The sequence below is a fragment of the Salvia splendens genome, chromosome 11 (assembly GCF_004379255.2).
Source record: "Salvia splendens isolate huo1 chromosome 11, SspV2, whole genome shotgun sequence".
Lineage (NCBI taxonomy): Eukaryota > Viridiplantae > Streptophyta > Magnoliopsida > Lamiales > Lamiaceae > Salvia > Salvia splendens.
Window position 1 is genome coordinate 34,876,468 of NC_056042.1, and position 13,528 is coordinate 34,889,995.

The window sequence follows — 13,528 nt, forward strand, 5'->3', positions numbered from 1 at the left end:
AAGCAGTAAATTGTTTTTTCGCCCTTCGTAAGGACGGTGGTACACAACAGCTAACCGAAAGTGAAACCCGCACCCCTCTTCAATTCCGAAAACCCCAAAATGTGTAGAAGTGTGTGTAAGTGAGCTGAGAGCTTCTCTCCCCAAAAAATGTTTTTTCTCCTCTTTTTATTCCTTTCGAATTGCATATTCTCTCTTATATAGATGCAGAGGTGATCTTCTAGAAGCCTTCGCATGAAATCTCTGTTCTGCCCTTCAGCTTAGCGATCTCCTACGTCTGACTATTTTTACTTCATAATGCTCACTCTATCGCCAAATTTCCTTCACCAGGCAATTGTCTTCCCTTCTTTCTTGGCCTGGCGATATCTTCTACATACCTGGCTTAAAAAATGCGTTAGACCCCGTAAATGCATGAATTTAACCTCCTAACCAATGCATGAAATTAGGCTTATTATAAATAAATTATTAACTTATGTATATTTATTTTAAAATAATTTTGTAACGTAACTATATAGTACATAGTTCTGTTGAAACTATAACCACCCCTAAACCACATTAGCTTACAAAATCATTTATACTCACTCTATTCCCTAAAATAATCTTTAAAAATGAGTTTTTTAATGCAAAATTAGTAAAGTAAGAAAGATATGATGAAAAATGTGTTTTAAATAAGTTCTTATTTTTAAGGAACGGAATAAAAAGGAAAGAGTTTCGATTTGTAGTGGACAGTGGGAGGGAGTACTTTTCCATGAAAAATATACGCTTCAAAAGTAAACTATTTTATCCCAAGTTGATAGAAAAATAGATGAGGAAAGATTCATATCAACCTCCCCCACTCAATTACTATGATTTTTTTATAATCCAACTGCAAAATTCAATTATTTACAAAAAAACTAATCACTCTCCTCGCCTTCTCTCTATGGATCACCAGACCTGTTTTGTGTTGCTATTGCCACCCTTCATCTTCACCCTCTTCATCCTCAAACACTTGTCATCCCATCAAAACCAAAACCAAAACCAAAACCTACCACCATCTCCGCCATCCCTACCACTAATCGGCCATCTCCACCTCCTCAAGAAGCCCATCCACCTCACTCTAGCCTCTCTCTCCTCCCACCTCGGCCCCATCTTCTCTCTCCGCTTAGGCTGCAAATCCTTCCTCATAATCTCCTCTCCCTCCGCCATCGATGAGTGCTTCACCACCAACGACGTCGTCTTCGCCAACCGCCCCTCCTCCCTCTCCGGAGACCACCTCACCTACAACTACTCCGCCTACACGTGGTCCCCCTACGGCCAGCTCTGGCGGATCCTCCGCCGCCTCACTGTCGTCGAGCTCTTCTCCTCGCGCAGCCTCCAAAGATCCGCCCATATTCGAGAGGAGGAGATGCTTCGAGTTCTACGGCGGCTGCGGAAGGAGAGCGGGAGGAGAGTTGATCTGAATAGCTTGATCTCCGCCTTCAGCTTCAACGTCGTGATGAGAGGTATCGCCGGGAAACTGTGTGTTGGGGAGGAGGAGATCGGGGCGGAGGCGGGAAGGGAGATTCTGCGATCGATGCGTTGGATGTTCTCGCCTACCGTGTCGTTAGGTATGTGTGATTACTTTCCGATTTTGAGATGGATTGGCTACAAAGGGCTGGAGAAGAACGCAGTGTTGATGCAGAGGAAGAGGGATGAGTTTTTGCAGGCCATGGTCGATGAAATCAGAGTGAAAAGTGGCGGCGCCACGGCGGAGGAGGGGAAAAGGAGAAACGGCAATTTGATTGAACGTCTACTGTCGGTTCAAGCGTCGGAGCCTGATCTCTACAACGATGATATCATAAAGAGTATTTTAGTGGTAATGCTTTATTATGTTGACTTTTAAGGTTATTTTATGATTATTATTTAGATTATCTAGCAAGACTTTGATGGCCCTAGTTAATGACTCTTCGTCGTTAAAGTCTTATCAATTGAAGTGTGGTTTATCAGGTAATGCTGGCGGCCGGAACAGATACCTCTGCCTTGACAATGGAATGGGCCATGTCGAATCTGCTGACTCAGCCCCACGTGCTGCAAAAGCTACAACAAGAGATAGACGAAAACATAGGCCATGATGGCCTGATCAACGACGCCGATCTTCCAAAGCTCCCGTATCTCCGTTGCGTTGTCAACGAGACTCTGAGACTGCACCCTGTGGCTCCGCTGCTCATACCCCACCTCTCGTCTGAGGAGTGTAGGGTCGGGGGGTATGACATCCCCCGGGGCACCATCCTGCTGGTGAATGCCTGGGCCGTGCACCGCGGCCCAGGGCATTGGGATGAGCCGGAGAAGTTTTATCCGGAGAGATTTGAGGGTTTGGAGGCTGAGAGGGAAGGGAGCCGGTTCTTGCCGTTTGGGATGGGGAGAAGGGCTTGCCCCGGGGCGGCCATGGCCCTGAGGACGGTGTCGTTGGCGTTGGGTGCGTTTGTGCAGTGTTTCGAGTGGGGAAAGGGGGATGTTGAGGTTGATTTTGGGGTGGATTTGGGTGTTACCTTGCATAAGGCAAAGCCTCTTGAGGCTGTTTGTGTTGTGAGGAATGAAGCAGTGCATCTACTTTAGATCCACGAGTTGGATTGATCATCACTTTGATTGAGGACGTTGTGTCTTTTATCTTCTTTGATTTGATTTGGTTTGGTTTGGTTTGTGTTGTGATAATCCAAGAGTTAAATTCAACTTATGTCTTGATAATAGGCTGATATATATTAATTCAAATTCAACTGCATATTCAAGAAAAAATACTAGCAAACATTTCCATCAAAGTAAACCATATAGGTAGCCAAAATGGGCCATTTCAATTCAAAACCAACGAATTTATTTTCCCTCACTTAACTAAATAAAAACCACACAATTGTAAAAGCAGATAGAAAATCATTATTGATGCATTCTTTTTCAAAAAAGAAAAACTCTAGCCCGCAAGGGGTGGAGCAGCCACAGCCGGCGCCTCCTCTGTATCATCAGCAACCACCTCCTTCTTCGGCCACCACTTCCAACCCTCATCGGGTATCGGGCCTTGAGCGTAAAATGGCCAGTGCTTCACCGGCACTGGCCACTTGAAACCGCCGCTAGGCATTGGGCCTTGAGCATAAAATGGCCAGTGCTTCACCGGCATCGGCCACTTGAAACCACCATTGGGCATCGGCGCGTGGGCGAAAAGCCAGGGGTGCATGAACCACTGCTCCTCCCCAAAATTTCCGGCCTCGGCGTCAGAGATGGGGCGACTCAAGCAGAGAGAGATGATGCATGAAAAGCATAGGAGGAAGAAGAAAGGAGTGAGTGAGGTTACCTTTGTCATGCTTAAAATATTTTGTGTTGTGTGGGAAAATGGATGGGGAGAAGGGTTCCTTTTTATAGTATTTCGTGGAGGTGTTTTGTGGTGGTTAATCAAGAATTTTATGCTACTTTTACTTTGTAGGTGTTATTTGAGTTATTTGTTTGTAGGTATATAACTTTTAATTTTTTTTTAGCAAAATACATATGGAGATCCATTTATTAATATTTTTTATTTCAATAGATTTTTGCACATTTTTTTTTTGTTTCATTATGTCCTTATACTAAATGCGTTTTGTTTCGTTAGATGCTTTTACATTTTTTTTTCACTTATATCCTTATGTTACTGTATTTTGGTTTTAGAGGTTTTGGGTTAAATCTTTATTTAACTTATTTTAAACTTTTATTAGTTAAATTTATTTTTGTTACTCTTATTTATTTTGAAATTAATTCGGCTTAATCAATGATAAAAAAGTCATTACTTTTATTTTATAGTATTTAAAACTAAAATAAAATGTATTAATAATTTTTTTTAATTTACCCAAGTTAGTTAGGAATATACTACTATAAAGAATGCTCATCTACTAGCATAGCTTATCCAAGCTTGGCTGCGTCCACTCTTTGAGGCTCTACTTATTAGTCAACTTCTTTTTAATAGTAGTATAATATATTTGATTGAATAATATTAATTCGCACAAATTTACGCATTAGGGTTGTATGCGATCAATTTATTCTTTCAACTATATTTGAAAAGCAACAAATTGTGTTATATATTTATTTTTCACCTCAGTAAATAGCAAATATTTAAATTTCTATCTGGGAATAATTTGAAATTGTAAAAAAAATTATCGTACTCCTAACAATATTAAAAAACTGTCCTGTTACATTCACATCAATTAATTTATGTCAAATTCACATATATATAGGGTCAGGTCAACTTTGCACTAAGTTGAGTACTCCCTATGATTAAGTGGTGCCGTAAGTTTGGCCAATTTACCACGCTCGGCTAATTACGTGATTAAAAAATTCGATTGGTCCATAGCCATAAATAATTATAACGTATTTAGTTTACTGATTTATGCAATGAATTATCCAAATAATACTATCGTTTTTGGACATCTTCGTGAAATCTTATCGTTCGTATTTTTTACTCAGCTTAATAAAGTATGTTGGCAATTGAAACTAAAAATAATACTCCCTCCGTCCCGCACTACTCGCACTTATTTCCTTTTTGGGCGTCCCAAGTTACTTGCACTCTTTCCATTTTTAGTAAAAAATTTCACATACAACCGTCATTTTTGACTTTCCTATACACTCATTCCTTAATCTCCGAGCCGAAAAGAAAATGAGCGAGTAGCCCGGGACGGAGGGAGTATATAATTGTCTCATATCAGTGTCAAGAGAAAATTGAAACTTGTTAATCCTAGCTACAGATTGTCGAATGTTGGGAGAAGAAAAATCAAGACTTGGAAATCGAAAGAGAATTTTATTCACCAGAAACGGAAGATGAAAAATTACTGAATAAAGCAGAATAACAAACTATTAAAAGCTCAAAACTAACTAACGGCTATTTTCCATCTAACGGTCAGGATTAAACATGACTAACTAAGTACATCCAACGGCTGTTGAAACGAGTTGTTATAACAGCCGAACTCTTCTTCATGTTTTGATCGTTCTCTCCAGACCACGGAGCTGCCGAGCTACCGAACTTGGTGCCGAACTACCGAACTCTAACACCGAACTCAAAAACCGAACTCAACAGCCGAGCTCAAAACCGAAGCTATCACAATCTACCAACAAACTCCACCTGTGATAGCGGAGTCACCAACCAGAACTCCTCCTCTCCAGTCCCACCAGTTTCAAACATAGCAGAAACTTTTCTTTAGGTAATGGCTTAGTCAACATATCTGCCGGGTTTTCTGAAGTGTGAACTTTGAAGACTTTCACATTGCCTCTTTCAATCTCCTCCCTAATGAAGTGCAACCTCACGTCTATGTGCTTACTCCTCTCGTGATATACTTGATGCTTAGCCAAGCTCAATGCACTGTTGTTGTCACAACCAATGCTCACACTATATTGCTTTACACCAAAATCCTCCAAAATCCCCTTTAGCCACTTGCTTTCTTTCACAGCAGATGTCATAGCCATGAACTCAGCCTCTGTGGTTGATAATGCAACCACTCCCTGCAAGCTGCTTTTCCAGCTGATGACGGATCCATACAAAGTAAATAGGAACCCAGACTGAGATCTCCTGGTGTCTAAGTTACCAGCAAAATCAGAGTCACACCAGCCAACCAAAGCATCCCCTTCATGGTCTTCTCCTCCCTTGAACAGAATACCAACATCCGATGCTCCTTTCAAGTATCTCATCAACCACTTCAGTGCAGCCCAATGCTCCTTACCATGGTTGGACATATATCTACTTGTTACTGAAATAGCTTGTGCCACATCCGGCCTTGTGCTAATCATAGCATACATGATGCTACCAATGATGCTAGCATAAGGGATCTGTCTCATCTCATCTTCCTCAGCCTTACATTTTGGTTTCTGGTCTGCAGACAATTTATATTGTTGGCTCATAGGAACTGAGACTTCCTTGATGTTACTCATCTGGAACCTCTTGAGTATTCTCTGCACATAATCAGTTTGAGACAACACAATCTCTCTCTTCTTTCTATCTCTGAAAATAGACATACCCAGAATTCGTTTTGCAGAGCCTAAATCCTTCATCTCAAAAGCATTACTGAGATCAGCCTTAACTTTCTGAATTTCTTTCAAACTTGCTCCAGCCAAGAGCATATCATCCACATATAAGAGTAAGTATGCCACAGCAGCTCCACCTACACTCTTAATGTAGACACACTCATCATAGCTTGATTTCAGAAAACCACTCTTAACCATGTGATCATCAAACTTCTTATGCCACTGCCTACTTGCTTGTTTCAGACCATATATGCTCCTTTTCAACAAGCACACCTTTCCCTCATCACCTGGCCTCTCAAAGCCTTTTGGTTGTGCCATATAGATGGTTTCTTTCAAGTCTCCATGCAAGAAGGCTGTCTTGACATCAAGTTGTTCAAGCTCCCAATCTCTTCTTGCAACAATAGCCAACAAGATTCTGATACTAGTGTGTTTCACAACAGGTGAAAACACTTCATCATAGTCAATACCATGTTCTTGTGTGAAACCCCTAGCAACCAACCTTGCTTTAAATCTGACACTTTTACCATCAGCTCCTTCCAGCTTCTGTTTGAAAATCCATTTGCAACTCACTACCCTTCTACCATTGGGCCTTTCCACCAGCACCCAAGTCCCATTTCTAAGCAGTGAATCAATCTCCTCAATCATGGCTTGCATCCATTTTTCTGCATCTTTACTGTCCATAGCCTCTTCATAAGTGCTTGGCTCTGAGAACTCTATTTCCTCAGCTACTAGTAATGCATAAAACAGGAACTCAGCATCAGAGTATCTCTCTGGTGGCTTTCTGATCCTTTTACCTCGGTCTCTAACCAGCTTATAGCTTCCTGGCTCATTTGGTGTTGCTGCCGTCTGAGTTGGTTGTCCAAGATCAGAGGCATCAGGAAACTCAGATTCTCTTTCATCTTCATCCTGCTGCTCCTGTTGAACTCCCCCAATCTCCACCTCAAATCCAGAACTATCTACTGCAGTCTCTGAATTTTTCTTAAAAGGCATCTCACCTTCCCAGAAAGTTACATCCCTACTTATCACAACTCTTTCATTTTCTGGCTCCACACACCACAACCGATAGCCCTTCACACCCGATTGGTATCCAATCATAACACATTTTAGGGCCCTTGCTTCCAATTTACCTTGCTTCACATGAGCAAAAGCTTTACAACCGAAAGTCCTCAAGCCATCATAGCCACTATGCTTCCCATACCATCTGAAATCTGGTGTGTCCCCTCCAATGCTGGAAGAAGGACATTTATTGATCAGTTTAACAGCTGTGGATGCAGCCTCTGCCCAGAACCGCTTCTTCATCCCAGCAGCCAAGATCATGCATCTAACTCTCTCAAGGATAGTGCGGTTTACCCTCTCGGCCACTCCATTTTGTTGCGGATTTAATGGAACTGTTTTGTGTCTTTTGATGCCTTTTGATTTGCAAAACTCATCAAACTCTTTGGACAGAAACTCCAACCCGTTATCTGTCCTCAAGCATTTCAAACTCAGCCTTTTCTCTGCCTCAACCTCACTGCACCATGTTTTGAAACAGCTGAAAGCCTCTGACTTCTGCTTCAATATGTAAATCCAGACCTTTCTACTGAAATCATCTATGATGCTCATGTAGTATCTGCCACCTCCAATTGAATTCTCCTGTGCAGGCCCCCAAAGATCACTATGGGCATAATCTAGAGGCATTGTTGAAGAATGTGTGCTGTTGGGATATGGCAACTTCTTGGCTTTCCCTAACACACACTCCTCACATTGAGTTGTATCAGTCTGATCTGAGCATTGCAATACACCCTTCTTGACCAGTTCCTTTATACTACCAATTGCTGGGTGCCCCAATCTGGTATGCCACAGACTCAAAGAATCACCAACCACATTGTGTGCATGCCCTGAGTCTCTTCTCTGAACAGCAGCCATCATGTAATATAGACTGCCTTTTCTAGTTGCCTTCAAGATAGATCTTCCTGCCTTACTAACAACCATCTGCCCACCTTCAGAGACAAATCTGCATCCCTTTCTTTCAAGAGAGCCTAAGGATATTAGATTCCTTTTAACATCAGGAATATACCTAACATCACTCAGAGTCACCATACACCCATTCTCCATCTTCAACTTGATGGTACCTATGCCTTTTATCAAGCACACTTGGTTGTTGCCTAGAATGACAGTTTCTGTTGACTCTTTAATGTCTTCGAACCAGTCCAGATTCGGGCTCATGTGGAAGCTACACCCTGAATCCATTATCCAAGATTCCTTTCCCTTTTCCTCCATCACATTCAAAGCAACAGAAACTTCATCCTCTTCGCAATATTCTGCTGTGTTGACAGCTTTTCCTCCCTCAGCCGCTTGCTTTTTCTTCCACACGAAGCAGTCCTTTTTGAGGTGCCCTGGTTTCTTGCACCAGTGGCAGGACCGAGTTTCTTTCCCCTCCGAGCTTGAAGGCTTAAACTCATTATATTGGTTTTTCTTGAAACTCTTATTCTTGAATTTCTTGACATTGAGACTCTCAGCCTGTGTCTCCAATGCCTTCCCACCTGTCATTCGCAGCATCTCTTTCGCCATCAACGCAGCATGAACCTCGGCATATGTGATTGGCTTATCTCTGCCGTAGATTATTGCATCGCTTAGCTGATCATACGAACTTGGCAACGCATTCAAGACCAGTATAGCCTTGTCTTCATCCGTGATCTTCACATCCACGGACCCAAGATCATCAATGATCTTATTAAAATCTTCCAATTGTTCGACGATCGATTTTTCGGCTACAAAACTGTACGAATACAGTCTCTTCTTCATATAGAGCCTATTGGCCAGGGATTTTGCCAAATAGACCTCATCTAACTTCGCTAGCACCTCAACCGCCGTGGTCGCTTCTTGAACCTCCCTCAGAACTTTATCACTGAGACAAAGAATAACCGCACTGTGAGCTCGCTGTATCATTTCATCGAACTTCGCCTGTGCTTTCTCATCAAGAACTGGCGCATTCTCCTTATCTACCGGAGCCAAAACCGCCGCCAAACCACGATCGATCAGAATCGCTTTCATTTTCATCTTCCACAGACCGTAATCATTCTTGCCTGTGAATTTCTCAGCCTCAAGCCTTGTCGCCATCGAGATCGTTTGAATCATCCGCAAACCAACCTCCTTTCACCTCCTTCCCACAGACGGCGCCAATTGTTAATCCTAGCTACAGATTGTCGAATGTTGGGAGAAGAAAAATCAAGACTTGGAAATCGAAAGAGAATTTTATTCACCAGAAACGGAAGATGAAAAATTACTGAATAAAGCAGAATAACAAACTATTAAAAGCTCAAAACTAACTAACGGCTATTTTCCATCTAACGGTCAGGATTAAACATGACTAACTAAGTACATCCAACGGCTGTTGAAACGAGTTGTTATAACAGCCGAACTCTTCTTCATGTTTTGATCGTTCTCTCCAGACCACGGAGCTGCCGAGCTACCGAACTTGGTGCCGAACTACCGAACTCTAACACCGAACTCAAAAACCGAACTCAACAGCCGAGCTCAAAACCGAAGCTATCACAATCTACCAACAAAACTAGTTTGAAACTAAAAATAACATATAATTGTCTTACATCTGTGTCAAGAGAAAACAGAAACTAGTTTATAAATCTCATGGGCCACTCCTCCTATCACCAATTGGTTTTAGGATGGAACTCATTGATTTCTATCATAGTATCAGAGTGGGTCGCCGATTGTAGGTCAAATTTAACTGATCCAGCAGTATATCTGGACTGAAACCGAAAAAATGACTGACCCAGCAGTATGACTGGGCTTAAAATTTGGGCCAGTGGTCCAACCGATTAGAAAGAAAAAAATTGGACAAGTCGTCCAATCGATGAGAAAAAAAAGTCCAAAAAAAGTCCAACCCCTCCAAGGTTCACCTTGAAGGGTTTGAGGGAGGGTGTTGGCAATTGAAACTAAAAATAACTTGAAGGGTTTGAGGGAAGGTGTTGGCAATTGAAACTAAAAATAACATATAATTGTTCCACATCGGTACCAAGAGAAAACTGAATCTAGTTTGGAACTAAAAATAACATATAATTGTCCCACATCGATGTCAAGAGAAAACGGAAACTAGTATATAAATCCCGTTGGCCACTCCTCCTATCACCAATTGGTTTTAGGATGGAACCCATGAATTTTTATCATGATATCAGAGCGGGTCGTCGATTGTGGGTCAAATTTAACTGATCCAGCGGTATAACTCAGCTTAAAATTTGGACCAGTGGTCCAACCGATCAGATAGAAAAAAATTGGACAAGTCGTCCAATCGATGAGAAAAAAGCGGGTTGTCGATTGTGGGTCAAATTTAACTGATCCAGTAGTATATCTGGACTGAAACCGAAAAAAATGACTGACCCAACAATATATCTGGGCTTAAAATTTGGGCTAGTGGTCCAACCGATCAGAAAGAAAAAAATTGGACAAGTCGTCCAATCGATGAGAAAAAAAAGTCCAACCCCTCCAAGGTTCACCTTGAAGGGTTTGCGGGAGGGTGTTGACAATTGAAACTAAAAATAACTTGAAGGGTTTGAGGGAAGGTGTTGGCAATTGAAACTAAAAATAACATATAATTGTCCTACATCGGTGTCAAGAGAAAACTGAAACTAGTTTGAAACTAAAAATAATATATAATTGTCTCACATCGATGTCAAGAGAAAACGGAAACTAGTACATAAATCTCATGGGCCACTCCTCATATCACCAATTGGTTTTAGGATGGAACCCATGGATTTTTATCATGATATCAGAGCGGGTCGTCGATTGTGGGTCAAATTTAACTGATCCAACAGTATATCTGGACTGAAACCGAAAAAAATGACTGACCCAACAGTATATCTGGGCTAAAATTTGGGCAGTGGTCCAACCGATTAGAAAGAAAAAAAATTGGACAAGTCGTCCAATCGATAAGAAAAAAAAAGTCCAACCCCTCCAAGGTTCACCTTGAAGGGTTTGAGGGATGGTGTAGGCAATTGAAACTAAAAATAACATATAATTGTCCTACATCGGTGTCAAGAGAAAACTGAAACTAGTTTGAAACTAAAAATAACATATAATTGTCCTACATCGGTGACAAGAGAAAACTGAAACTAGTATGTAAATCCCACGAGTCACTTCTCCTATCACCGATTGAACCCATAGATTTCTATCATACTATCCATCAATTTTGTTCGTGTTTTGGTCGGACTTTCATCAGTTCATGTTTGTATTGTGTATTTGTGTCAAATTAAGGTACATAAAACATTAGACTTTAGAAGATTGAACAAAAACAGAATCAAGAATATTTAATGAAATTAGCACGAAGATGACATAAACAATAGTTCAAATTTAGATCTTACATAAAACCACCCACTCATATTTGTTTGAGATTTCAAATTTAATGAATTCTCAAGATAAAATATTGACACCCTTATCAATGTTATATGCTTGCATTATAACATATGTGTTGTACTTTTAATTAGCAGGTTATTATGATTAGAAAAAAATTATTTATAAATAAATATTGTAACCATTATAAAAAAAGGCAGCCTATGACTGGAGTCCCAATATATTTGGCAAAACAAATAAACAAATTGTTGGGCCTAAACACATTTACAGAATCTTGTAAAAGACTGATGCTAACGGATCATAAATTTAAGTTGCAGCAGTAGTAGTAAAATAGTCCAAACCCAACCCCTTTTGTTTGGGAGTTGGGCCACAAGGCCCACAACTACATATCTTCACTCTTCAGATATATGAATGCCTCGAGCTAATGTCATTTTGTTCGAACATAGTTCATCACCTAATTGCTGAGCTTGAATTCAACTCATGTGATATTCATACATTCGCACTCAAGCTTGTTTAAACTTGAGCTATAGACTACAGTTCAACTAGCGTGACGTGATATTTACCGTAGTTAAGCTCCTTAAAAGTTCGAGAAAGACTCAAATATAATTCAAAATGTTCCATGAGGCATCGACTTTAAGTTGAAGATTAAGTCGAATGTTCTTATTTTAGCAGTATCGGGAATTCTATAAAAAAATTGCAAACATGTTCAATTAGCAAGCTCACAAACATATGAATAAACGAATGTGAACATATCCAAAGGTTGATTGACCGAGCACCATTTATGCTCAAGTTTGAGCTCGAGTCGCATAGTATTGAATCGAGCACCAATGTAGGGTTCAGTCAATCGAACATATAGAATAGCTCTCGAGGCGCAGTTAGTTATACCCAATTATAGTTTTAAATTTACTCTATTTATATTTTATTACTCCTATAAAACGAGCTTGTAATATTATGTCGGACAAAATAGAATCCCCAAATCAAAATCCCGAAGCCGAACATCTACCGCCTTCAGCCACCAACGCCATGGCCGAAACCGAGCAATCGCCACCAAATGCCACCGCCACCGCCACCGCCGCCGCCGACAAATTCCCCAACGTTTCCTTCAGCATCTGGCCACCAACCGACCGCACGCGCGAGGCCGTGAAGAACCGCCTCATTGAAACCCTCTCTTCCCCCTCCATTCTCTCCAAGCGGTACGGCACCGTTTCGCGCGAAGAAGCGGTCGAAGCCGCCAAGCTTATCGAGCAGGAGGCCTTCGAGGTCGCCGGAAATGCGGTGTCCGCTGATGACGACGGGATCGTGATTTTGCAGGTCTATTCCAAGGAAATTAGCAAGCGGATGCTTGACACCGTGAAGGCCAGATCTGGAGACTCGGCAGCCGCTCCGGCCACCGACGAGCCGCATAAGGCAGAGGAGGAGGACGCGGGGTCATCCGCGCCGCCGCAGAGTGAGAAAACCGAGTCTGTTGCCGATGATGAGTAACTGAAATGTTATTTAAATTTCGCTTTAATTTCTATTTTTTCGCTATTGATATATCATGCCGGTGTTTTGTTATGCTGAGATTGGGGATCTACTTGGTATATTATTACTGTTATGTAATGTGGATGCTTTGTTCTAAATATATATTAGTTATGTAGCTCTTAATTTGCCTCTTCATTTCACATGTTGTGCTTTTATTAAACTGGAATTTCGATATTTTTCTTGAAAATCGAAATCTTATTGAAATGTTGATGCTAATTGGTGATAATTTACAGTGTAATGGACTTCAACTTGGTAATTCTTAGTTTGAGAATCATTACATGTAGCTGTAAAGATTGCTCCATGGCATTAGCTTTGCAGTGAATGAGGTTCATATGGATGTGTAAATGGAGAGCCCTTGCTATCATGTCGAATCTTGATTATGCTTGATCTCTTGCTGGGCATTCAGTTAGGAGTGATATGCCTGTTTATCCAGTTGTTTGGATGGACTTGCTATTAGAACCATCCTTCCAAGCACTTCTTCTTGTTATATATTGTGATTGTAGTAGCTAGTCCAAATTGATTGTCACATTTGGTTTACACTTTACAGTGTAGGACGATAAAGGCCTTTGCTTTTGGTTGCAGTTGGTGTTTGAGTTGGCTTTAAGTTGGGTCGATAGTTAACTTTAAATGATGGATCCAAGGTTAGTGGGGTTTTGTCCAGGTAGATTAGCGGCTTGTATCC

General features: G+C 41.1%; 2 protein-coding genes across 2 annotated transcripts; both read left to right on the forward strand.

Annotated features, from left to right (window-relative positions):
• Positions 1-771: 771 nt before the first annotated feature.
• Positions 772-2,689, forward strand: LOC121756475 (cytochrome P450 81C13-like). The gene is made up of 2 exons (XM_042152031.1): positions 772-1,831; positions 1,963-2,689. The coding sequence occupies exons 1-2, from the start codon at positions 803-805 to the stop codon at positions 2,569-2,571; spliced, it is 1,638 nt and encodes a 545-aa protein (XP_042007965.1). The 5' UTR covers positions 772-802; the 3' UTR covers positions 2,572-2,689.
• A 9,537-nt stretch (positions 2,690-12,226) lies between these two features.
• LOC121753908 (MFP1 attachment factor 1-like) lies at positions 12,227-12,969 on the forward strand. The gene has a single exon (XM_042149201.1). It carries the CDS (start codon positions 12,277-12,279, stop codon positions 12,805-12,807), a length of 531 nt encoding a protein of 176 aa, XP_042005135.1. The 5' UTR covers positions 12,227-12,276; the 3' UTR covers positions 12,808-12,969.
• The last annotated feature ends 559 nt before the right edge of the window (positions 12,970-13,528 follow it).

Bases quoted from the DNA above. Each gene is read 5' to 3' on its own strand.
- LOC121756475 (XM_042152031.1), top strand. From the start codon at position 803: ATGAGGAAAGATTCATATCAACCTCCCCCACTCAATTACTATGATTTT. The intron at 1,832-1,962 runs GTAATGCTTTAT...GTGGTTTATCAG, and splicing joins TCATAAAGAGTATTTTAGTG to GTAATGCTGGCGGCCGGAAC.
- LOC121753908 (XM_042149201.1), top strand. From the start codon at position 12,277: ATGTCGGACAAAATAGAATCCCCAAATCAAAATCCCGAAGCCGAACAT.